This window comes from Crotalus tigris, unplaced genomic scaffold, assembly GCF_016545835.1.
Source record: "Crotalus tigris isolate CLP2741 ecotype Arizona unplaced genomic scaffold, ASM1654583v1 scf7180000024398.1132909, whole genome shotgun sequence".
In the NCBI taxonomy this organism is placed as follows: Eukaryota; Metazoa; Chordata; class Lepidosauria; order Squamata; family Viperidae; genus Crotalus; species Crotalus tigris.
The window spans coordinates 479,441-505,673 of record NW_024100566.1 but is presented as its reverse complement, the minus strand read 5'-3'; the positions used below and the strand labels follow the sequence as shown (position 1 = coordinate 505,673).

The 26,233-nt window shown below is 42.2% G+C and overlaps 1 protein-coding gene across 1 annotated transcript; it reads right to left on the bottom strand.

Moving 5' to 3' along the window:
• Positions 1–307: 307 nt before the first annotated feature.
• On the bottom strand, positions 308–25,911 carry CDKL1 (cyclin dependent kinase like 1). The gene is made up of 10 exons (XM_039329472.1): positions 25,601–25,911; positions 21,848–22,134; positions 15,010–15,131; positions 12,016–12,088; positions 10,408–10,498; positions 9,475–9,675; positions 8,804–8,886; positions 8,114–8,170; positions 762–917; positions 308–423 (listed from the first exon to the last, which is right to left on the bottom strand). The coding sequence occupies exons 2-10, from the start codon at positions 22,013–22,015 to the stop codon at positions 322–324; spliced, it is 1,053 nt and encodes a 350-aa protein (XP_039185406.1). The 5' UTR covers positions 22,016–22,134; positions 25,601–25,911; the 3' UTR covers positions 308–321.
• Positions 25,912–26,233: the final 322 nt, after the last annotated feature.

The following is a 26,233-nucleotide window of genomic DNA, read 5'->3' as shown; positions in this document are numbered from 1 at the left end:
AATTACAAAGGCTTGATAATTAGAGATACAATTTTCCAAGAGGCCCAAATGGCATTTTCCTGCTGAACTTTGATAAATTATTTCAAACCTTCTGTTGACTGTGTGTGTGTGTGTGTGTGTGTGTGTGTGTGCGCGCGTGCGCGCTCACGCATTCAGCATATATTTTCTTTCCAAGGTTTGTCACTTTTCAACTAGAAAATTGTGGTTTGCTTTAGCTTCTGCAAGTGTAGATACTGTGATTGTCTTCCAAGTTTCCTTCATGGTTAGGAACACAAGAAGACACAGAATGAACTAGCTGTGACATTTGCTTTTTTTTTTTTTTTAGATGTTTGGGAAACGGTAGTTGAGTTTTCTTGTTCCACAGTAATACTTCTTGTTATCCAAAGCAGGTAAAATGTTGCTGCTGGTTAATTGGGGCAGATACTGTAAATGAAAGATAAAGTATAAATTATAATTCACTGGAGGACATGCGCATGCCCTTCATTTTAGCCTATTTCAATGCAAGTTTCTCAGAAAAGTTCAACACTATAATCCTGAGGCTCCCTACTCCTCTAGTATATAGGAAAATGGTAAAAGCAGATGGCTTCTGAAAGTTTTTACCAATGCTAATTATTCTAAACACAGATTTTCATTTTGCTTTTAATTTTTTTAATGGTAAATTGTCTTAAACATTGGAATAAATAGAACAGGTGAGGTAACAGTCACAAACAAGGGGGGAGGGGGCTCACTTCCTGTGGTTTGCATTGCCTAGTGTGTCTTACCCCAGGCATGTGCCTTCGAGGTGGCCGGTTTGGTTTCCGTGTAATGGATCTTTCTCGTTCCCTCATAAGTTCTACCTCCCGAATGCTATCAAAATAAGGATGCTGAAGGAGCTGTTCACAGGTCAACCTTTCAGTGGGATCCATATGGAGACAGCCCTGAGACAACACAAGCAGGAGACCGAAATGCATACCAACTAACATGTAATTATGGATTCAAAAGAGCATTCAGGAAAATGAAATGTATTTCTCTTAGCAGAGAGTAAAAGGGGCGTTGTCTTACCTGAACACCTTTTCTCAGCAGGATGGTGTAGAATCCATCGATGGTAATTTCAGCCTTCCTGCTCAGACGAGACTAAGAGAGAGCTTTAGCCACGCCTCCCTCTGGGTGTGCCTTCCCAGTTTTTGTCGAGGCAATGTATCTCTGACGAAGTCTTGGCGCAAGGCTCCAAACAAAAAGTTAATACACATGTCTAGACTACCTTAACAGGGAGGGTGTGGATTCTACACCATCCTGCTGAGAAAAGGCGTTCAGGTAAGACAACGCCCCTTCTCCAGCAGGATGGATGTAGAATCCACCGATGGGGCATACCAAAGCTGCTCATGTCCCCATAGGGAGGGGAAGTCTAGGCTTGTGTCCCCTGAGAAGTAACCACTTGCTGTAGGACTTGCCTACCAAAAGCAGCCTCCGCCGCTGCAAACTGATAATCTTATAATGCTTGATGAAGGAAGAGGGAGAGGACCATGTTGCAGCCCTATAAATCTCCTCAATTGAGGCCTGGGTAGACCAGGCTGCTGAAGCCGCTGCACTACGTGTTGAGTGGGCTGTAATGTGCGAAGGAACCGGAAGGGACTGGGAAAGGTAAGCCCTGGAAATACAAGCCCGAATCCATCTGCCAATGGTGGAAGAAGAGACCTTCTTACCCATTGCGGCAGGCTGAAAAGACACAAACAAGGCCTCAGACTTTCGAAAAACCGAAGTCCGTTTGATGTAATGGCACAGAGCCCTGCGCACGTCCAACTTGTGCCACTGTCTCTCCAGCCGATGAGAAGGATTAGGGCAGAAGTTAGGGAGGACCAAATCCTGTGATCTATGAAAACCCGTATTGATCTTCGGGATAAAGGAAGGATCTAATCTAAGGACCACCCTATCCTTGTGGAAGGTACAAAGGTCATCTCTGACCGATAGTGCTGCTAATTCCGAGATCCTTCTGGCCGACGTGATAGCCACTAGGAAGGCCACCTTCAAGGTAAGAAATTGAAGGGAACAAGAGTTAAGTGGTTCAAATGGATGAGAAGTTAAGGCCTGCAGCACTGTGGCTAAATCCCAAGATGGGAAATGATATACTGTAGGCGGCCTAGCGTTGACTGCGCCCTTGAGAAAGGCACTGACTGCTGGGTGTTGTGACAAGGGAACTAGGTTGTCACAGTGAGGACCGTCGATAATGCCGCTACCTGCCTGCGTATAGTACTGGGTGACAAACCCTTATTTAGCCCCTCCAGTAAATACTCCAATATGTTCGGTATGGTAACGGAGAGTGGTGAGAGCCACGAGCAGAAGTTTCTCCATGTGGCATCATAGATCCTATTAGTCGAGGGGCGCCTTGAGGTTTGGATCATCGAGATCACCCCAGAGGAATAGGATTGCCTAGTCAGATTCTCCCGCTCAAGTGCCAGGCGGCTAATAGAAGCCACTGTGGATCCGGATGTTGGAGATTCCCTTGGCTGAGAGCCACTCGGTGCGGGGGAATCCTCCACGGTGGCGAGAGCGACAGATCCACAAGGTAGGCAAACCACAGATGCTTTGGCCAGTATTGAGCAATTAAGATTATCTCCGCCTGCTCTTGGATCAGCTTGCGTATGGTCGCTTGCAGCAACGGAAGGGGAGGGAATGCATAAAACACACCCTCCGGCCACCTGCACCGGAGGGTGTCCGTTCCCTCCACTCCCCTTGCTGGGAACCTGGTGAAGAATCTGGGGAATTGTGAGTTCCCCAGGGAGGCGAAGAGATCTAGACATGGATGGCCGAACCTGTGCGATATTTCCCTGAACAATTTTGGGTCCAGTCTCCACTCCGAGTGGTCCACTGTGGCCCTGCTCAAGGAGTCTGCCTGTTGATTTGCCTCCCCTGATATGTCTTCCACTCTGATGGAACTCAGAATAGACTCTGCCCAGAGCCCTATGGTCAGGGCTTCCTGCATGAGTGACCAGGATCGTGTCCCTCCCTGCTTGTTGATATGAGCCTTGGCTGCAATGTTGTTGGTCAGGATCAATACGTGTTGCCCTGACACAAGGGAGGAGAACCTTAGGAGAGCTAGGTGAATGGCCCTGAGCTCGAGCCAATTTATGTTGTGGGCCAAGTCTGACCTGGACCATTGACCCTGGGCCAGATGGAACTGAAGATGGGCCCCCCAACCGAACAGACTGGCGTCTGTGGTCAAGGTGATCCAGGGGGGCTCCTTGAAAATGGTCCACTTGGTCATGGCGGATGAAGTCCACCAGAGGAGTGACGACAGTATGTGATGAGGAACCCTGACTTTCTTGTTGGAAGCACTGATATTCCGTCTCTGGAAAGGAAGAAGGAACCACTGAAGGTTCCTGGAGTGAAGTCTGTCCCACGGAACGATGACCATCTTTCCCAGCAGTTGGGATAATTGCACCAGGGGCACCACCTTCTCCCTCCGAACTTGCTGGACCAGCTTTCGAATGCTGATCTGCCGCTTCTAAGAGAGATAGACCTTGCATAGACCCGAATCTATCAATGTTTCCAGATGGAGCAAATGTTTTGTAGGTGTCGTGTGACTCTTTTTGAAGTTCACGGAGAACCCGTGATCCTGAAGTGTCCGAATCGTGACTTCCAGATCCGAATCATGACTGGAAGGATCTGGACTGCACTAGTATGTCGTCCAGATAACACTGTATGCGCACTGGCATCATCCTTAGATGTGCCGCCAGTACGGCCAAGATTTTTGTGAAGACTCTCGGGGCTGAGGAGAGTCCAAAGGGGAGGGCCCTGTACCGGTTAGTGCTGGTGCGCGTGACAGAACCGCAGGAACCTGCGGTGCTCTTGAAGAATCGGGATGTGAAGGTATGCCTCTGTCAGGTCGATGGAGGAAAGGAAGTCCCCCTTTCTGATGCTGGCCAAGATTGACTTTAGGGTCTGCATTTTGAACCTTTTGTAGGTTAAGAAATAATTTAGACCCTTTAAATCCAGTATCGCCCTCCATTCTCCTGAGGTCTTGGGAACTACGAATAGGATGGAGTAAAAGCCTTTTCCCATCTGGTTCTGTGGTACCAGTTCTAAGGCCCTGATATCTAATAAGTGGGCAATGGCTGTGGTGACTACTTGTGCTTTTGTCCTATCTCTTGAAACCGGGCACTGTATGAAACGATCTGGGAGAGAAGATTGAAACTCTAGAGAGAGACCTTGTCTTATGGTGTCTCTGACCCAGGAGTCGGTGATTGTGCCCTCCCAGATGTCGTAAAACAGTGCCAGGTGACCCCCTATGGGGTAGTCCTCCTTGGCGTCACTTGGACCTCCTGTAAGGACGACTGCCCGATCCCCTGAAGGGACGTTTGTCTGGGAACTGAGCCCTGGCTCCACTGTTCTGGCGGTCCTGTTGGCGATCCTGCCTGGGGGGATAGGATCATGAGCCTCTGGGCCAATCCCAGGACTGCCCTGCCCGAAAGGGCTGCCTCACTCCTAAGTTCCGCTGGGATGGAAGGACTGTCTGCGGTATTCCTGTTGGGGCCGCCTATGCAATTTTTTAGAGGGGTGCGCCATGACCTTACGCTTATCCTTGCCCTCAATGACATGTGGTTCCAGGACTGCACCGAATAAGTGCGTTCCACTATACTTGGAGGTTGACTGGCGCCACTTTGACTTTAAGTCAGTTCGCCACTGTTTCAACCATAGCATCCTACGAGAGGCAACTGTGGCAGCAATAGATCTGGCAGAGCATCTGGCCGAGTGAAGAGATGCATCTGCGATGTACTCTGAGGCAGCCACTAGCTTGCCCAGTGTCTGGTGTGCCCTAGCCTGGTCTGGCGGGATGAGCACCTGAAGATCCTGGAGCCACATTACTAAAGATCTTGCAAAGAAAGAGGATGAAGTTGCCACCTTGATTGCCCATGCCAAAGACTGGTGAGCTCTACAAAGGGAGAACTCGAACTTTTTGTCCTCCGCTTTCAGGAACTCAGCCATGTCCCCTGGAATAGCAGTGGTGGAGAACAGAGAGGTTAAAGGAGCATCCACGGCCGGCACCTCTAAGAGACAAGCAAAGGAAGAAGAGACATTATAGAATTTCTTCTCCATATTGCTTGGAGAAGGCGTGGTGGACAGGGATGACCACTGCTTCTCTACCATAGTCCGAAAAACTAGCGGACAGGGAATTTGTTTATCCTCTACGACCTTCTCCACAAATAATGGGTTGGACTCCTGGCCAGTGGAGGTGGATGGTTTGTCCTCCTGGGCTGAGGTCAGGTTGGTTGTGGTGCATGCCTTTACGACAGTGGTTCTCAACCTTTTTAATGCCGCGACCCCCAACCGGTCATAAGTCGAGGACTAAACCGGTCATAAGTCGAGGACTAAACTGGTCGTAAGTCGAGGACTTTCCCAGGCGTAGCTGGCAAGCGGCAGAAACAGAGCAGGCCGACCACCAGCTGGGCCACCAGCTGGCCCAGCCCAAGGGAGGTAAGGTACCCGCCGGAAAAGGGGAAAAAAATGGTGGACAGCCTTGCTTGGCGACCCCCGTGAAATGGTCGATCGACCCCAAATGGGGTCGCGACCCATAGGTTGAGAACCACTGCTTTAAGAGAAGAAATCTGAAAAGAGAAGGATCGAAAAGACCCTCAGGTGCTGCCTCGTCATCTTCTGACAGAGGCGTGTCAGCTATTACCACATCTAATGATCCCTCCTCGCCTAGTTGGGAAGAGGTCTCAGAGACACCGGACCCGGGTCTCGTGTCCTGTTCCACCTGGGGAGGAGGAATAGATGGGGGAGGTGGGGGGTGTGAAGGCCCCTGACTGCTCCTAGAGGAGGACATGAATTGCTTAAAGGCGTGGTGCATGAATGCCTGGAATTGGCTTTGGGACCACATCTCTGCTTGCTCCCTAGAACTGGTCCTAATCTCCATTGGGGCACGTCTGCTCTCAGTTCCCTGGTGGGAAGGGGAAGAAGAGGAGCGAAGAGGACCAACCTGCTCAGTTTCCCCCTGAGGAGATCATGCCCTCGGGGCATCCTGTGAAGAGGCAAAAAGTGGCTCAAACGTGGGAGCGTCCAGTGAGATGGAGGAAACCACTTCAGCCTCACTGGACCTGAGCCTTTGTGCCTTGGAGAATTCTTTTTCCAGTGCCAGATGTCTCCTCGTGGCCTCTCACTTGGCTGCTTTAGAAGTCTCCTTGACGGATAAATGTTTTGTTTTGGCTTTTCTCTCCCCCCCCACTTCCAAATCATCTGATCTGCATTTTGCCTGTGCAGGGGGGACACCAGAACCATGAGTCGCCTGGGGCAAGGAACTGCCTGCCATTGCGGTCTAGATAATCCTGATCAGGGATATCTAGAAATGGGGGGAACCCAAGCACGCAGATCAAGTAGTCAGAGATGGAAAACCGATCCTTGCTCTGAACAATGGCAATGGCAAGAACAGTCAGACAGCCTTCTAATACTGCCTGTCTAGGCCCTGTGGCTAAAGGCCACTGACTATTTGAAACAGGTAGTCAAAAGATTACCTCTTCACTCCACTTACACAGGTCTTGAGAATTTGAACCTGTTCCCCAATAAGCAGTTAACACATTAATGCACTTAAGGTGAGACAAAGCCTCATGAAATTTAGGATAACCCCTTAGAGATCAACCACACTTGATATGGATATATGGTATTTATTTACCCCCTGGTTCGGGCCTGACTCGCAGACCAAGGCACTAAGGCAAATCAAAAGTTGCTATGTAGCTCAATAGGTCCCAACAATATGGCATCCGTCTTGTGGGCCTCTCAAAATGGCGGCTGCGTTATGACCATGCGGTCAAAATGGCGGCCGCGCTCGCTTCTGAGCCTCAAGAAGCGAAGAACTAAGTTTTAGCAAAAGAAGGGCAGAGAAATACAAGAAACAAACTACAAATCCGGTAATTAAATGATTAAACAGGACGATCCCTGTTTCCTCCGTTTGCCAGAATCACTTGCAGTTTGTAGCGCAGCCTCCGCTGCAATCCGGGTGTGACTGCAGGAAAAAAACCTCGTGGCTTCGACGCTCGCAGTGAAAGGAAAAAAACACCGGCAGCTGCCCTGCAGAGACCCTCCGTTCTCCGCTGACCAGCTGATCGGTTGGATCACGGAAAGCTGTGATCAGTCGGGATGGGAGCCCCCACCCAATTGAGGCTTGCAGCCTCCAACGGAGCTGTAAAAGTTTAGAAGGACAGAGTCCTTGCCATGTCTTTTTCAGTTTAAGTCAAATCCAATTAAGGTAGAACAATTTAGAAAATTTAGTAGTTGAAATCCAATTAAATCTGAATAAATCTAGTCTAGCTGAGGAGCCTGGAATTTTGCGCCTTGCTGAGCTGAGACTAAGACAAAAACTGGGAAGGCACACCCAGAGGGAGGCATGGCTAAAGCTCTGTCTTAGTCTCGTCTGAGCAGGAAGGCTGAAATTACCATCAGTGGATTCCACATCCATCCTGCTGGAGAACGATTACATTTCAGGTACAAGCATCAACGGAACCCATGTTATAAAGAATGCTATCAATAAATAACACGCAAGTTATTTATTTCCAAAGAGGAACACATTTCAACAAATACTATTTTCATATTTTCACCCATGTTAGGAAAAATATATATTTTCAGGGCAATATGAAATTTCCATTCTCAAAGTCACACACATTAAGCTTGAAAATGGAAAAGACTCATTTCTTTGTGTCTTGCTCCTCCTACCATCAGCCAACCATCCAGCTTTTTTCTAGATGCTTCAGAAATGTGTGCTTGGTTAGATTTTTCTTGCTTCTCCAACTCTAATTGTACTTGTTGCTGAAGTACAACTGCCAAAACCCATTCAGCACAAACAAGAATGAATTGTATTTCAACAACAATTTGAGGTCACACTACGTTTCAGTGTTTTGCTGAGACAAAAAGTGCATCACATTTAAATATTCCATTTGAAACCTTGCTTTTGATCCTTGCAGTTTTTTCCCCCACCATCTTCCTTATTAACCATCTAACAGGAATTTTGGGGGATATTTTGCAGTAAATTTGAAGATTGCTACGTAAGGAATAATTGCAGTAAATTTGAAGGTCACTCATACGAGATGGTGCTGTATTTATGAGCTCCAATAAATGACTACAAAGATCAAGATATTTTCCTCACCTTCATAAATGCCAGAGCAGCATAAGAAATAGTGGGGAATTTCGTTTCTAGAGGCTCCTGATTAAAAAAGATAAAATAAATATTAGCAGAATCTTCTTCATAGTTATTGAGGATCCCCCCCCACCCCACTGTATTCCTATAACAACAATGAAAAACAAAACAAAACAAAAATGCATTTTTCTTTTAAGAGAATGTGTTCCCAGGACAGATGAGAGAATTAAAGAGATAAATTGGTTCTTCTGCTTTGCAGCTTTTTACCGTAAGTCTTGCAGTCTGCAGCTTTCTTTTCTGTTTCCAATTGCAATCCTTCCCCTCTCCTAGAAACCAATTTGGGTGTTGATCTCCAGACTGCACCTAGTTACATGTCTCTCTAGAGTCAATCCAAGAGAACCATTCTTTTTAGGCAACAATTGGTAACCAAGCAATGTCCTGGGTCCCTAAATAGCTAATCAGTAAAAGCAATACTTTCTGGTCCTTCAAAAACACTGCTTCTTGCACTGAAAAGAGGAGAAAACACTTGCAAACTAGCTCTGTTTTCTCAGGCAATTGTGTCTGGGCTGCCAGCTACCGTTTTTTCTCTCTCTCTGCTGGCATCTGTTGGTCATCCACATTTTTGCCACCCTAATAAGTCACTCCAGTGGTGATACTGTGCTACGCTTGTGTAAGACCACTGAGGAGGGCAACTCTCACCATGCTTTCTGGATCGGGTATCCTCACCCCACTGAAGAACTGGTTTGTGCTGAAGACTTGCTGATGCCTGGGAATGAGATCACCTTTGAACAAGAATCAAACAGTGGGGTCAGTTTAAACATTTGCATCACCAAGGCCTCATCCTGTGTGGGGTTTGCAATAGAAGCAGAAGATGGGATAGAAGAATGGCTTGACTCAGAAACATGGGTGCCTAGGTAACCAGCCAAACACTCGTCTATAGGACTGGCAAAAAAAGTCTTTTCTTCAATTTTGCTGATTTCCACCCTTCCCCCCCCCCCCGCGCCTCTTTCACTTTAAAATGGGCTGGATTTTGGCTTTTCTTTCCTTTAAAGGCATCAGATTGGTAAAAGTTACTTAAATGTAAACAACCCTTGACTTGGGGGGGGGGCAATAAGGATGCCTTAAATAGTCTCTCTTACCCCTCTCCCAAGTACCTTGCTGAAGAAAGTTGATGAACATATACAAAAACTAACTTCAATTAAAATAGTCCCATGGCTCAATGCAACACGTCATGCTCCTCTAGCGTGTTTACACAGGAAACAGTCAAATTTCACATGGATACCCGAGAGGTGATGGTGGGGGGATGAGGAGGACGGAAGAAACAATAGCCAACTCAGACGTATCTCTGTTCCTCAGTAACCTTCACTTACCTAATGTTCTCCTGATTAAGTAAAGTTGATCCACATCAGACTTTCCAGGCCAGAGAGGGATGCCAGAAAGCAGTTCAGCAAAGACACAGCCTATAGCCCAGACATCCACAGGAGGGCCATACTGAGTATCACCTACAAGGAGCTCAGGAGAACGATACCACCTGGTAGCCACATAATCTGTATAGTAGTCACAAGGCCCAGCTAAAAGGAGTTGAGGAAAGGATCGCAGAAACAGAAGTACCAATTAGTGGACTAAAAACACTCTCTCTAGATCTTCCTTTCAAGGGTAAAGGAAAGGAAAGAATATTTATAAATAATAAATGAATTACAAACAATATATGGTAAAGTTCATTCTCAGTTGCTCTAAAAGAAGCAAACCTGCTCTTGTTTACAAACTTTGGTACTCATTTTTAGAAAAAGTAAAAGTAACACCTCTTGTTTTGATCATCTTATTTTGTCTTTGCATGAATATTGCTATAATTCAGTTGGATTGCTTTGTGGTTCATGTACTTCCAAAAAACATGCACTTAGCTACAAAAATATAATTTATGTAAGTGACTTCTGTAGAACTAGGAACAAACATCTGTCCTGTCTCTAACATAGAGATCAAAGTTGCATTTGATTTTGTATATCTGTATGTTTTGATGTTTCTAAAGATTTCAATGTCATGTTTTCCAATCCTCTTACATTTTTACTCTTTCTAAAATGAGTATTAAAGTAGGATAAAGGATAAATACAAAGGTAATTACTTTCAATTAATTAACTGCTTAACAAAATTTAAAAAGCAACTTTGCTGTTTTCATCCTTTCATCCATTAAGAACATTAGTAACAGGATTAAACAGGGGGAAAAAATCATACATTCATGTATTTGTTGCAGGATCTCTGCCTTCTGCCCTAGTGAAAAAGGACTGAATTTCACATAATAAACTTACTTAAGATGCGAGCAAATCCAAAATCACAGAGCTTAATGACAAAATGCTTCGTTATGAGAATGTTCTCCGGTTTTACATCTCTGTGTATGCACTAGACACAGAAAGAGAGACATATTGACACACTCAAGGAGAAAACACAATGCTTCATTTTATTAATCTCAGGCATAGATACCTGGCAGTCTAGTCTTGAGATCTAACACTTGAGACAATATAGCTCTCTCACTTTTTTATGAAGTATGATTGCTAAGAAATAAACAAAAGCAATCCTGTTTCATTTGTGCAGAAAATAAAGAAATACTGCATCCAGTTTTAGTCACCATGATGTAAAAAAGATGTTGAGACTCTAGGACAGGCATGTCAAACTCGCAACGTCACATGCTGGCAATTGGGTGGGCACGTTTTTGGCGTGATACATCTGGCCCACGGGCTGGCAGTTTGACATGCCTGCTCTAGAAAGAGTACAGAGAAGAGCAACAAAGATGATTAGGGGACTGGAGGCTAAAACATATGAGGAACAGTTGCTGGTATTGGATATGTCTAGTTTAACAAAAAGGACAAGGGGGGACATGATAGCCGTGTTCCAATATCTCAGGGGTTGCCACAAAGAAGAGGGAGTCAGGCTATTCTCCAAAGCACCTGAAGGCAGGACAAGAAGCAATAGATGGAAGCTAACCAAAGAGAGAAGCAACCTAGAAGCACAGAGCAATTTCCTGACAGTTAGAACAATTAATCAGTGGAACAGCCTGTCTCCAGAAGCTGTGAATGCTCCAACACTGGAAGTTTTTAAGAAGAGACTAGACAGCCGTTTGTCTGAAATGGTATAGGGTTTCCTGCCTAAGCAGGGGGTTGGACTAGATTACCTCCAAGGTCCCTTCCAATTCTGTTGTTGTTATTGTCTTCCTTTGAAGTTTTGGTATTTGGTATTTGGTAAAGAGAGATGTGTCAAGAAACATATTTATACATGAATTGCTATGCATGTTCTCCATAATCTGGACATTCTAGATTCTGTTAGAATGTCTTTTCCCAACCTGCAACTATAAAATTCCTAATCGGCATGGCCAGAAGTTGGGAATTCTGGAACAACAATCCCTATTAAAGTTATCAACTTGTGGAAGATTTTTCTAGGGTAAGAGGCAGCAACATGCTAGTTATTACTTCCCCACCTGTTCAAAAATTTAAAATAACCAAAATACTAGGAATCACCAAATTTTACAATCTTCTGCATTAAAATAAATTTTTAAAAAAATTACCAACCTGAAAAAGTTGCCAACCTCTCTATTAAGTGATGAGAAATTTACCATGGAAGCAGGACACTTTTGGCAAAATGTCAAAAATGGAGACAAATCAGCCATCCCCAATGAAAACATTTCTCTAAAAATGATTTAAATGTGGAAAACAGTTTTATATGTAGCTGATCCACTCTTGAGATAATTATAGCAATTATACATAGGTGAAGATTTAGACCTTTTTCTTCAACATGGAGGTACATGGAAATACAACATACAATGTGGAAATACAAATATTTCTCTGATTTGGTAAGCTCAAAGTCTGCAGACCTGCAAAAACAAACTGGTACAGTGAGTGCAATGTTGGAATGGGATGACTTACATTGTGTTTGTGACAAAAATTCACTGCTTGGAGAGTTTGCCAAGTTATGCTTTTCACAAGATGTTCTGGGACCCTGGAGGGAAAGAAATGGAAAAGACAGCAAAAATAGGGTGTATAGAATTCAATATCTTTCCTAGATGATTCCCACATCCACATAACACATAAATTGGGGACAAACTATTTAGAATATTCAATGTGGGTTTTTAAAATGGATTTATGGGTTAAAATAAGAACAAGCAAGAAGCGAGCTGGAGTGCAAATAAGAAATGAAGGAAAACAATTCTCAGATGCAGCTACTTAAATACTTTTATTCTGCTTTAAGTATTTAAAAATATTTCACAAATATTTTACACTAAAATTCATAAAGCAGTAAAATATTTATATATATGAAGATAAGATTCAGGGCTAGATAAAAAGTGACTCAGCAAATGTATCCCAATGCTCAAAGGAATGGACAAGACATAAAATTTTTGGTATTTCAGATATACTACCTTTTATTCCAAAAGTAACATATAGCTTATTCCTCTATGAATTTGCTCAGTGTCTTTTCAAAACCATAACTATCAATTATATAATTTTTGTATGCAATCAATTTTAAAACCATACCCTGTTATATACAGTAAAGTACTTCCTTTTTAATATTCTGACACTCCCTGCATTTATATTTATTATCTATTTATTTATATCCTCCCTTCAAGGCGGCAAATATATTCAACACACTTTCTTCTCCTATTTTCCCCACAAAACAACCCTGTGAGGTGAGTTGGGTTGAGAGACAGTGATTGGCTCAAGGTCACCCTGTTGCCTTTCATGGCTGAGGTGGGACTGGAACTCATAGTCTCCTACTTCTAGTCTGAAGCCTTAACCACTAGATCAAACTGGTTCTCATTTAGAATCAATGGTTGACCCCTAGTTCTTACTATCAAAGCAGAAAAAAATATTAAGTTCCCATTTCCTATGTCATGCCTGATTTATACTTTTGTTATGTTGTCTTACCTACTTTCTGAGCCAAACACTTGTGGAAAGAAAGGAATCACCCTAATCCTCTAATTGTTTGATTGCCCTTTCTATTCTAGTGTAGACTCTACAAGAATCTTATAGACCTACAGCAAATGGTAAACATTTGTTTGTGTGATTGATTTTTATAGCTGCCCATCTCTGCACATGACTCTGGGATGCTTACAATTATCTAAAAGAACAGCATTAATATGCCATTCTAGCATGAAGTAAAATTAAAACTAAACAGTTATTGATTGGTATTTAAGAAACTGAATATCTACAAGATATTGCATTGTAACAAAAAGCCCAGTTCTGCCCAGAGGCTATGCTCAGATTGAGTAACTGTAGCTGTTATGAGCCATTGGATCTCAGAATTTTTCACATTTTGCTTTGGATGGGGTGGCACTTCCCCATTTGAGACCAGTGTACAGCTTAAGGGTTCTCACTGGTTCACAACTACTGCTTAAAAATCAGATGGCAGCTGTGGCTAGGAGGGCCTTTGCACAGGTTCATCTTGTGAACCCATTGTGCCCATTCCTGAAACAGGAGAACTTTCAGATGGTCACTCATGTCCTAGTCATCTCATGACTGGACAATTGCAATGGGCTGCCCTTGAAGGCCATCTGGAAGCTACAGTTGGTCCCAAAGAAGCAGCAAGGGCAGTTATGGGTAAACCTCAATACACCCATGAGCCATTACTGCTTTGTAAGTTTACTGGCTGCCAGTTGGCTTCTGGGTCCACACTTGTCAGTTACAAAATCCTTCATAGTATACGTCCTGGTTATCTGTCTCCCATGGTTTTCACCCAATCAGTAAAATTGGGCAAAGTGATGGTGCTCTGGGTCCCCACCATTAAACAGTGCCATTTAGTGGCTTCCTGGAAGCTTGCTTTTAGGAACAACAGCCCACCAGAGAGTCACATGGCTCCACTTTGCAAGGGATCTGCAATTTTTTAAAATTTTCTCTCGGGCCTGGAGTTAGGCTGTCTGTGAGTCCTAGTAGGTTTTATGCAGTATTTTAGGTTCTGAGTGATTTTTATCTGAGTATGTTTTTTAATCTCACTTTTTAAAGTGTTTTTCTCTTCTCTTTTAATTATGTAAACTAACCAAAATAATTTTGTAATACGGTGGCCTTCTAAATCAAATTAATACCTTTGTTGCCATTTCAAAGCCACTGCAACAGAGCCAGAAATATAGTAAAGCAACTTTCCAACATAGTTGATGTCATAATATCAAGTTTATTTATTTTTGTCATATGTATGTAGTGTATATTGGAGGTGGTGACCCTTTGAGAGCAATGAAATTTCATTTTAATGTATGCCGATTAGTATACATTCAAAGTGACAATAAAGTTATTATTCTAATCTATTCTAAGTGATCTTGAGTTGCTTTCAAATTGGCACAGAGTCTCATCTAGAAGTGCCCTAATGCTGTCCCTTTTATGATTCTTGAAAAGAACTGACCGGCCTCTTCAAGAGCTGTTACAAAGGCAAAAAGCTGCCAGCAACATTTTCCAGACCAATCAATTTCCATGGTAGGAAAAATGACAATCTTTCCAAGGTCTGATCATACATTTAAACCAACACTTTAGTATCTGTGTCTATTGTGCTAGGTTTAACACAAATATCAAAAATCAGGCTTTTAAAATAATTTGGCAAGGGTTGGCTTTCTCAAAAAGTGCATGATTTGCAAAAGCCTTTGAGGCAGAAGAAATCTTTTCAACAATTATCAATTTAAAGATGTGAAGAGGAGTTATTTCCTTTCTTTAGAATACATGCTCCCATCTCAGCCACATTATCTCCTTTGCAAGAGCCCACAGCAAGCTCTCAAACCATTCTTTTACAAGAATGCCTTAATCCATGACAACCACATAGTGGCCTTTTTTCCCCCTTTAAGATTGATGGTTGCAGATATGTTACATCTAGAAAGAAAAGTCTGCAGAAGGTATGGACATTATCTGCTCTCTTTCTATGAATTTTACGAGTGGGCAACTTACCCACGTGGATTCTTGTCAAGTTCATGAAGGACTGTATGGTCACAATACTCAAAGACCAGGTGAAGTTTTCGTTTCCTCCGGAAGACCTCCAGAAGATTGACCAAATTGGGATGCTTCAGTTGCTAAAAAAAAGCATAACACAACATTTGTGAAGCAGGTTCAGGTAACGAAAATAAAGTGGTTTTATCAATATTCTAAAATATGGTCTAATTCTAAAACATAGTCACCCTATTAAGCAAAAAGGTCAAGAATCATTGCTCAGAATTTCATGTTTCTATTTCAGCTTCCAGATGGCTCTTTGCTCACTGTGCCTCAAATTATCTAAAAAAAAAAAAAACCCAAAACATTCTCTTCAGTTAAACATTGTTATTAATTTTATTTATTTATTTATTTATTTATTTGTTGAAGACTAATCTCCTCCCATAATCTTTTAGCATAACCATTTGGTTCTGCTTTTCAATCAAAACAAAAATAAAATAATTGCCATTAATATTAAGCTGCAATTTTCTTGCCTTTTGTCTCTCCCATATTATTCTCATTCTCCCTTTCCATCGTCCCTAAACTTCACAAAGCATGAACCTTCCTCTTAAAGTATCATAAAAAACTGATGGTTGATCATAAATATAATCCTAAATTTTGATTGAATGCTTACATACAATATAATCTGAATGATAAGATGAATCCCATGTTGTCTTTGTTTGAGCCTGAAAGAGCTAACTCCTACTCATGTTTGTTTTTAAGTGAATTTTGAAGGAACTGGCTCTTCCCCCAAGCCCTGGATTAGGGAACATGGTGGGATCCTTTGGGATCAAGATTGAGGGCTACAAATTTCCTGTTTTTCTCTTCTTAAACATTTATCATTCTTTTTGCTGGTTATGATTATTTTCAGTTGCTTTTAATATTGTATACCACATTATGAAGTTGGGAAGCTTTAGAGATTTGGCAAATATGTTTGATGGATGCAGTATGTGGTCATAGGCTGCCTACATTTGCTTCAGTGGTCGTACTAACTCAAGACAGAGTGATTTAACAACAACACAGCAAAACAGTAACAAATAGTGGTTTCAGATTTTTAAAATACCAAGATATCACCATGGGGATCTCCTGGTCTCAGTGTTCATAAGAGTTTATAAAAAGTTGTGCTGGATTGGATGAAAGGTCTATACAGGCAGCACCATGTTTCCCATGGAAGGAAACTCACAAACAGGACATGTCTCCCAGCAACTAGGATCCAGATGCATTCTGCCTCTGACACCAAAGTTGATATATAATCACTAGTAGCCTTTTTCCCCCATCAATAGCCTTATATTCACATATTTCAAACCCAACACTTGCACCCTAAAGGCAGACAAGGTAAATGGCGCTCTCATTTAATCTCTTAAATCTGAATGATATGAATGACTAATGTGTTGTTGAAGCCTTTGTTCTTTCTGTGTTTATACAACACAGAAAAATGATGGATTAAGAATCCTGTCTCCCCACACCCGCTGGATTAGATCTCAACCCACACTATTCTCCAATTAGCAAACAAACAATCTGTTACTATTGACTGAGAAAGTGTTTTTCAGAACTGGCGGCAGAGCAGGCCTGCACTTGTTCAATCAACACAATTCAGCACACAGATCTATTGGCAATGAATGGTGCAAATTGCTGAGATACTCTGCTTCCCCTTCTCTTTCTTGGTTCCTGCAAGGGCCATTTATCACCTGTTTTCCTGACATAAGCTGCTGCCCCCACTATTGAATTTCTTCCTGGGCTTTAGAAATCCCTATTAATCTTTCCACAATAGTTTATCAGACTTCTGGATCTCTTCAGATAACTAGGGTAGATTTGAATGCTATTATGGAGTTAAAGCATGCACACGGAGAAGTAAGCAACTTGATATCCTCATTGACTTTGAATTACAATATCCACTCGTGCTAACAACATACTCAAAGTTTAGGAATTGAGGAATTGTAAGGTAAAATGTCTACAGGACCTTTGGTTATCTCCCCTGGGCCTAAAGCAGGGGTGTCAAACTCAATTTCATTGAGGGCCGCATCAGCATTGCGGCTGCCCTTGGGGGGCAGAGTGGGTGTGGCTAGAGTGGGTATAGCCTACTGGGTGGGCGTGGATGGAGTAGGTGTGGCCTATTGGGTGGGTGTGGCCAGCTCTACATCATTCGCATCAAGAGTGCCTGTGGGGGCCTGGGCAGGATTGGGACAGATCTGAGGGTCTCTGGCAGAAGGGGGTGGGACCGGGGCAAGTGCCAAGGCATGGTCCACCAGGGCAAGTGCCAAGATGGCCACCACAAAATTGTACATTGGCTCCCAGCTGGCCTGGGCCAGAGCCAAGGCAGCAGGGATCGTTCCCTCACTGTATCCAGGATGGCTTTGCGGGTCACATGAAACACTTCGCAGGCCATATCCAGCCCCTGGGCCTTGTGTTTGACATGTCTGACCTAAAGGCTTAAGGCAATATGATCTGATTGGAGAGTTAGAACTGGTTGTTATTCCTCAGAATTGACCAGAAGACATTTTCTTCACACAAGGCTCATTTTATTTCAAGACTGATTACTAATAAAATGGATGGATGGATATTTTTAAAAAGATGAAATATACCTACGGGGGAGGGGGAGAGGAGGGGGACAATCAACAGATCAAGTATTGACATTCAGACCACCCAATTCTATTTTTACATGAGCAGACAGAGTTCCTTCACACACTGTGAGCAGGGTTTGTTTGTCCCTTGCTTTTCCCAGTATGAAAAGCAAGAAGTGAGTCAGGAAAGATGAAAACTAAGGAAACCAAGACGAAAAGTGCCAGTAAAGGACATTTGAGGGCAAGCTTCAAGACATTTCCAAACTACCTCTGTTTAAAGCAGGCTTCCAAACATCTGACTTTCTGCTCATTTCAAAACAGATTACCATTATTTACTTATGCATTTATTAAATTTACATTTTGCCTCTCCTGTTCAATATCACTGAGTATATAATACATCTTCCTCCAATTTTATTTTCACAGCAACTATGTCCTTATCCAAAATCATTCAGTGCACTTTCCTGGCTTAGGGTGGATAAACTGGATTTCCAAATTTATTTGTTATTTAATTATATATGGCTTCCAACTCAACACACAATACTGGATAGCTAATAAACAGTAGAATAACCAATAATAATATTTTTTTTTTTAAATGAAAGGAATTGAAATACCCCAATACCCCTGAATTCAACACATATATTAACAGAACACCAGAATGAATTCATTCTATATCCTGGCCTAAGATCCAGGGTTGCAACCATGTTTTCAGCACTTAATGAAATGCTGATAAGGTTAAGTCTATTTGAATCCCCTCATTGTTAATCCAACAGTACTTTCTCCAACTGACCCAACACCCAGCTGTAACCTCCTGTTACTTTTCCATATTGCTGGGTGCATTATGCAGGGGATAAGCTTTTGACTGATAAACACTGTTTTCTATTGGTCTTGTTCCACCCATAAGACAAATGGCCAGGTGTGGAATAAAAGCCAGGACATCATGGTTCTTTTAAGGGACTTATCTTGGAAAACAGCTAGTTTTCCACTCCAACTTTAAACTTGTAAACAATTTGATATGGTTTATGAACTGTAAACCAATTTAATATTGACTGCAAAATTACTGAACCATGTCTCATCTAAATTTATTCAACTATTTTTAATGATTACTTTGGCTTTTAAGAAAAAAAAATAGAAGATACTGCCCTTTATTTTCAGGAAGGCTTCCATGCACCACATATAGCCAAAAATAAATGAAAATAATAGCAGACTACCACCAAGTGCTGTTTTTGGAAGTACTATTTATCTATCACGAAAAGAAAGGCAAAAATACATTGAGACGGACCTGGTAATCAGATGTACAGAACCAATATAGATGCTATCTGGCTCGGTGGCTGTACTTGTGAAAAGGATCTGGGTGTCATGATAGACCACAGATTAAGCATGAGTCAGCTGTGTACTGCAGTTGTTAAAAGAGCCAATGCAATCTTGGGCTGCATCAACACAGATACATAAGGTTGAGATCTAGGGAAGTAATTATTGCACTCAATGTTCCATAAGTGGGATATAGAACCTGGAATACTGTATTCCGTTTTGATCACTGCACTTCAAAGGGATATAGTGGATCTAGAAGAGGGCATCCAAGATAATCAAAGGGCTGGAGCAGCTTTTCTACAAGGATAGATTACAACATTTAGGGTGTGCTTTAATCTAGAAAAAGAGGCAAATGAGGGGAAGCCATTGAGGTGTACAAAATTATGGTTAATAGAATTGGAAATGTTTAGCCTAAGGAGGAGAAGGCTGGGTGGGGGATGGGCATAGTAGTATATTGCAGGGGAAGAGGGTATGGATTTACTCTCTATAATGCCTGTGGGTAGACAAGGACTATGGAAGACAAGCTTATTATCCAAACTCAACATTAAGAGGAATTTCCTGACTATGAGAGTTATGAAGCAGTAGAAGAACCAGACTCCTGAACTTGTAGGTGCTCCAACACTGGAGGTTTCAAGCAATGTTCAACCGGCTATTTGTCTGGGATGGTCTGAAGACTTTTGCTTTGGGTCTTAAATATGAGCCAGCAGTGTGCGGCAGCTGCCAAAAAGGCCAACACAGTGCTAGGCTGCATTAACAGAGGGATAGAATCAAGATCACGTGAAGTATTAATACCACTCTTCAATGCCTTGGTAAGGCCACACTTGGAATACTGCATCCAGTTTTGGTCACCACGATGTAAAAAAGATGTTGAGACTCTAGAAAGAGTACAGAGAAGAGCAACAAAGATGATTAGGGGACTGGAGGCTAAAACATATAAGGAACGGTTGCTAGAATTGGGTATGTCTAGTTTAACGAAGAGAAGGACAAGGGGGGACATGATAGCAGTATTCCAATATCTCAGGGGCTGCCATAAAGAAGAGGGAATTAAGCTATTTTCCAAAGCACCTGAAGGCAGGACAAGAAGCAACAGGTGGAAACTAATCAAGGAGAGAAGCAACCTAGAACTAAGGAGAAACTTCCTGACAGTGAGAACAATTAATCAGTGGAACAGCTTGCCTCCAGAAGCAGTAAATGCTCCAACACTGGAAGTTTTTAAGAAGAGACTGGACAGCCATTTGTCCAAAATGGTGTAGGGTTTCCTGCCCGAGCAGGGGGTTGGACTAGATGACCTCCAAGGTCCCTTCCAACTTTACTACTATTACTATTACCTCCATGTTCCCTTCCAATCCAATTATTCAATAATCCTGAAAGGTCAAAGGTGCAAAGGTAGTGCAATATTACAGTTACTTTCTCCTAAATCAGTATTTTGTGACTGGTCTTTCCTACAACAACAAAGCCTGAAATTCATTCTCAAAATTCTAAATATATGATTACTTCTAGAGCACCCTTTCTCAAGCCAGAGCCCTGTAGTTGTGGCAGACTACAACTCCCACCATCTTCAACCAATGTAATAATTATATTCTAATATAATATACATATATCAAATGACTGGCAAAGCTGATGTAAAATAATTTACATTGTGTAAAGTAATGCATGGATGATTCTTTTCAGATAGGAAGGATGATTCACGCCCATTAATTCCTAGAAACTCTAACTTATTTTGTGCAAATGCTAACTAGAAAAGAAGATGCTTCATAAGTTCCTATGAGAATATCAGTTTTCTTTTAAAATTTTCTGCCCCTTCCTTGTTCCAGGAAAATGGCTGGCGAGATAGCACAATGCAGAGAAGCCAGAGATAACAAGCAAAGATAACAACAAGCAATCTATAAGCTGTATCTATTTTCCAAGCTCTTTTTTGCACCCCTAAACTACCTCACCAAAAGTCAGAGATAAATTGCTGGAGAACAGAAGAGAGATTGCCCATATAACATATAACCAGCAGAAAAAATCCAATAAAACTAAGATCTCAATCAATTGTCCACAATTATTTACATCAATTACAAAATGAAGTATTTTTTTCCTCTTACAGAATTGGGGTTATCTTGATATGCTATTTTGCTTCACTTGGAGTGGAATATATATAGGCCCAGTATCAGGAGGACATTATGTAAGAAGCTTTTCTGAAAAATTCTCTGGCTCTCATAACATCAGAAAATCTTTCAAGAGAGACAAATGGACAAGTGTTAACAAACATATCTAAAGCCAAAAACTCTCTTCCTAAGATAACTCTTAGGTTGTGAACCTCTCGGAGACAGATACGATAAAAAAAAATATTGTAAACTGAACTGAGCCTATGGGAGAATATATGAGGTAAAGAATTTATATGAAATTATTTTTTTAGACGGCCCCAATCTTAAATACTACAAGAAGCTTAAAAGAAAGGAGTAAAACAGCTTTCTACTATACTAATTACAATTAATAATGTTTACATTAGAGATTTATTAATCTTCTCATAGATTAAAAGTCCTCAAACAGTACAGAACAAAACAATGAAAATCACTATTCTTAAAATATGTTCATTCTAAATCTATAATCCATGTTTGATATTTAAATTGAGGAAATAAATAATCTTATTTATAGCCACTCTTTCCACTGTTTCTCTTAGCTTTTTATCAGGGCTATTTATCATCAAATGCATAGTGCATGTACTTTATCTGTAGTTAATGATCTATGAAATATATTTTAAAGATAAGTTTCCAAAAGCTGGATGACTCGTAGGCAGGTATCCAACAATGCATTTGTGATGTAAAAGGCATGGTGATGTTCAGATAAAATGGGCCATTGGATTAGTTACAAGGGGGGAAAAAACAATACTGTAAACGTATAGAAAAGAATGTACACAGACAGTTTAATCAAATAAAATTTCTGATAAGCAGATTCCAATTCATTACCTTTAACATCCGAATCTCTCGAAGTGCAATTTTTTTAATAACAGGATCGTCCTCAGATTCCAGGAACTTTTTGATAGCAACAATTTGCCCCGTGTCTTTATTCCGGCATTTGAAAACAACTCCATAGGAGCCTTCCCCAATCTTACTGATTTTTTCATATTTCTCCATTGCTAACAGAAAAGAATCTCTCAAGATGTTATCCACTGTCAGCAAGACTTGGTGAGTAAAATGGTCTCTTGAAGATCGGAATGATTCAAAAGTTGCAAAAGACCACAATCACCTTAAACCTGTAAGACAAATGTAAAAATATGTTTGCTGCCACACTTAGCATCTATAGAATCCATGGAACATAACCACATCATACTGATTTTTTAATGGACCAGCAATCCAAGCCTATATTTACTATGCTTAAAAGAATGCACTAGTCTCTAGTACTCCTCACTCCTGATAATCCAGCAGGTGGTGAGGAGAGATTGGAGTTTTTTCTTTTAAACAAAATAAGACCTCTTTTTAAGTGGCTTCATCATTGTTGCTTGAAATACATTACTATTTACCCTACAGCACTGGGCAAGCTCCCAAAACCTCTTGCTAGAAAAAGTTAAATGGAACTTAATGAAGGAGGAAGTTTTTCTCCACCAGTTCCACTGAAATGAACTGGAATGATTGAAATTACAGTGTGGTTTATTGTGGAAAAGTTTCTATTTAACATGGCAGTGCCCACATTTCATTGGACTTCTAAAACCAGCAAACATATTATGAATTAATGTGATGTATAAACTAACTCTTCACCTTTATTTTTTTCACTCAGCTAATTAGTCATTACCTTGATAGGACCTATTCAATCTTGGATGACCTTGAAAAAATGAAGCAGAGTCAGGTCTGAGTAGAAGGCCTGCAGAAAAGCCTAGGGAAGCAACCTGCACTGGGAAACTGAGGAAACCGCCCAGGAGGAGTCAGTGGCAAACTACTTCTGTAGATGGACATATTAATGTAGACCCTCATGAGTCAAGCATGCTTTGAAGAAGCCTTTACTTTTCTGTTAATTAGATTTATCTCCACAGTAGTTGCTTTGAAGAAGCCTTTACTTTTCTGTTAATTAGATTTATCTCCACAGTAGTTGCACTCTCACACAGCACGTCATAAATTTGGGACCAGGATACCTTTTCCCATATGTAGGTGCCCATCAGCTACAAAAGATCTATAAAAGATGTCTTCTTGAAGTTGCTCAATTCGTAATAAAATGACCTGAACTAAGGCATTTCCAGTACAAAAACCTCCATTGCAGAATCTGTTCCTGTTTAGTTAACAACTGAAACTGAACTTTTTTTTTAAAGATACACATTTTCAGACTTTCAGTTAAATTGGAACCGCAGTATTTTTTGTTCCATATTTAATAGCGATTAAAAGTTATTTACAATTATTTTTAAGAGGATGATGATGACTTTAAACTTAATTGTTTGCAATGACTTATAACCCATTTTGAGATTCTTTTTAATAATGAAAATGATGGAATAGAAATATAAGGATAAATGTCAGGATAAAGCTTCCTAGCTCCACCACAAAACATATCAAACAGTCCTAAACTTACTACTTTACATTTAGTGACTGTTTGAAGTTACAGTGGTGCTGAAAAAAGTGATTTTCAACAAGACCTTGCATTTACAGCATCCCCATGCTTAGTGTTCTAAATTTGGGTGCTTGACAACTAGTATGTATTTATGTTGGTTGCAGTGTCCTGGGGTCACATGTTCACTATTTGTGACTTCCCTATTTGGCTTCCAACAAGCAAAATCAATAGGGAAGCCAGATTCACTTAACAACCATGTATTCACTGAACAATTGTGGTGATTCAGTTAATGACTACAGCAACGAGATTATAAAATTGAGCCTGACTCCCTTAAAAGCTGCCTTGCTTAGCCACAGAATTTTCAGTTATGGTCAGGCGCAGCCTTGGGAAAGTCATGACTGTCTTTAACACCATATATTTCTGTTTGTAATTCCTTCAACCCTTGGCTCTATTTGTTCTTTCACACTGTCTGGAACTCCAACTTCTGCTCAGCCACTTTATTTTCCCTTCATCACATTTCATCTGAGAAGCCAGGATTTTACAGAGATTTTTTTAATCTATTGCTTAAACTTTCGGATTCTTGTCAGAACAACTACATAAGGCTATCTGATGTTATTTATGCATACTCCCCATCCTACTTTCTCCTTCCCCACGTTATCTTTACCTCCATTCCTCTTTTTAAATCTGATCATCTCTACATTTAGTTGAATTTAGACTTTAAGCCAAAAGAACCTTAAAGTTCTTTTCAAGTTCTGTTATTCTATAATGCTTCTGGGTCTCCAATGTGATGCCTGAGGGCTCTCAGGTGCCCCTGGATGCCTGCTAGGCTCCCTGCCCTACCAAACAATTTTTATTATAACGTCTTTTAACTGAAGCAGAGATGTGAGCATGCTGCAAAGCAAAGCACAAGTCTAGTGTTATCTTCCTTTACCAATACATCTTTGGGCCCCACATAGGCATTCTTAGAAAATGAAAATGGTTAGGGGTTGCAGGCTAGTATTTTGAGTAGTGCATGCCTATTCCCCCCCCCCCCAACCCCAGGACAAAGATATACTGAAGTAGGATCATTCTGAAGGATCAGAAAGGGTGATAGGATCAGCTTCCTCAGAGGCAAATGGATGCTTTGTGATAATGGTGACACTACTACAGCATTGTAAGCATGCAACTCTCCTAACAAGTTGTATGAATGCCCTATACTGAAAGGGCCCTTGTCTAAAAAAAGGAGAGGACTTTTGCTGTGAAATCTGCACAGTGGTAGCATTATTCTGTGAATTTAGAAACACTTGAGAAAAAAAGAGGGTGAGGATTGTAAGGCATCAAAGTGATGGATACTAGCGCCTCTAGTGCAATCTGAAACCGATTGCTGGAAGGCTCCAGTGGCCTCTGCGTCTTCAGACCACTTTCCCCATGCAAAAAGGCCCATCTGTAAATTAAATTTTAATTCAGCACCTTTAGGCAAAGGCAGGTTGCCAGGAAGGTGCAGCCAGCTAGGCAAGCCCATCAATAGCAAAATACACACCTGCCTCTCTGCTTCTCTGCGGAAGGAAGGAAGGAAGGAAGGAAGGAAGGAAGGAAGGAAGGAAGGAAGGAAGGAAGGAAGGAAGGAAGGAAGGAAAGGGACAAGGCCCAGCTTTTGCTTCCCCCTTCCTGCCTGCAAAAGAAACTCCCTGAGAATAATTGTGCCAGTGAGTGTATGAGAAGGGCACAGTGGGGATGGTCCCAGAGAGGGTCCTAAAGAGCACTTGGGGATGTCCCCTCTACCCTCACCAATCCAACAGCCTCTAGTAGTGTTTTCCTCAGGCCTACAAGCAGCCCATTTGGGATAAGGAGAGATGTGAGTTCCAGCACACCCAGGAAGCACTGACAGGCATTGGGGAGGGGGGGGGGCAGGGGCAGAGGCGAATGTTGCTGTCTCAGAGGCAATTAAGACGTTTTTCTTTTCGTAGCAGGAAGCCCACTTGAGGGACTAAATACGTCCTCTCTCTCTTGCAATTGGCTAACCCCTAAGCTGGCCTCTGCACATCCTCAGAGGTGCTGTCCCTGCCATTAGCCCTGCAAGCCTGTAGGGACTAATCTAATTCTCCACAGAAAAGCGCGCGTTCTTCTCAACTCGCAGCCGAGAAGGAGCTGCTCAGAGACCCTTGCCCTGCGCCGGGAGCGACAGGACTCCCACCAGCAGTTCTCACCCTCCGTGCGAGACTTCGCTTTCATTCCGCTCGGCGATGGTTCCCGGCAGCTGCTGCCCCGCTTCTCGCCTGCTGCGCGGGCGTGCAAATGGGGCCGCAGACGCGACTCCTTCGCGCGCCACTCCGGCCCGTCAGCCGCAGACGCCGAACTGCCTGCCAGTCAGGGCGGCCCGCGGGCAAGAGGGGGGAGAAGGCGGCGCGGGGAGGCGACGGCTCTCGCCACTGCCCGCCTCCTGGAGGTGGACCGTGGGTAGGAAGAGGCCGAAGGCCGCCGTTTTCCGCGACCGAAGGTGACAGTCCAGCCACCTGAACAGCAAGCTGGACGTTTTGTCGTGGCTCTTGTCTGTCAGGAGGGAGGATAATGCAGGTGCTCCACGGAGCAAGGAGGAAGGCATTGCTTCGTGGAGGCGCTTAGCGGTTCACGCAGGAACAGGAGAGCTCAAAAACAGTAAAATAGATTTGCTCCGTTTTGAAGCCTGTAATGTCTGATACATTTTGCTGCGTGGTGACGCATTTTCCCCCTTTTCTTGTAAAAGGTGCTGAACTTTTTCTCTTTGTTATCCAGAGAAGGCCAAAATACTGTGTGGCAAAAAAAAAAAAAATGCATTTCTTTGCGTTCCTTCCATTATAAAC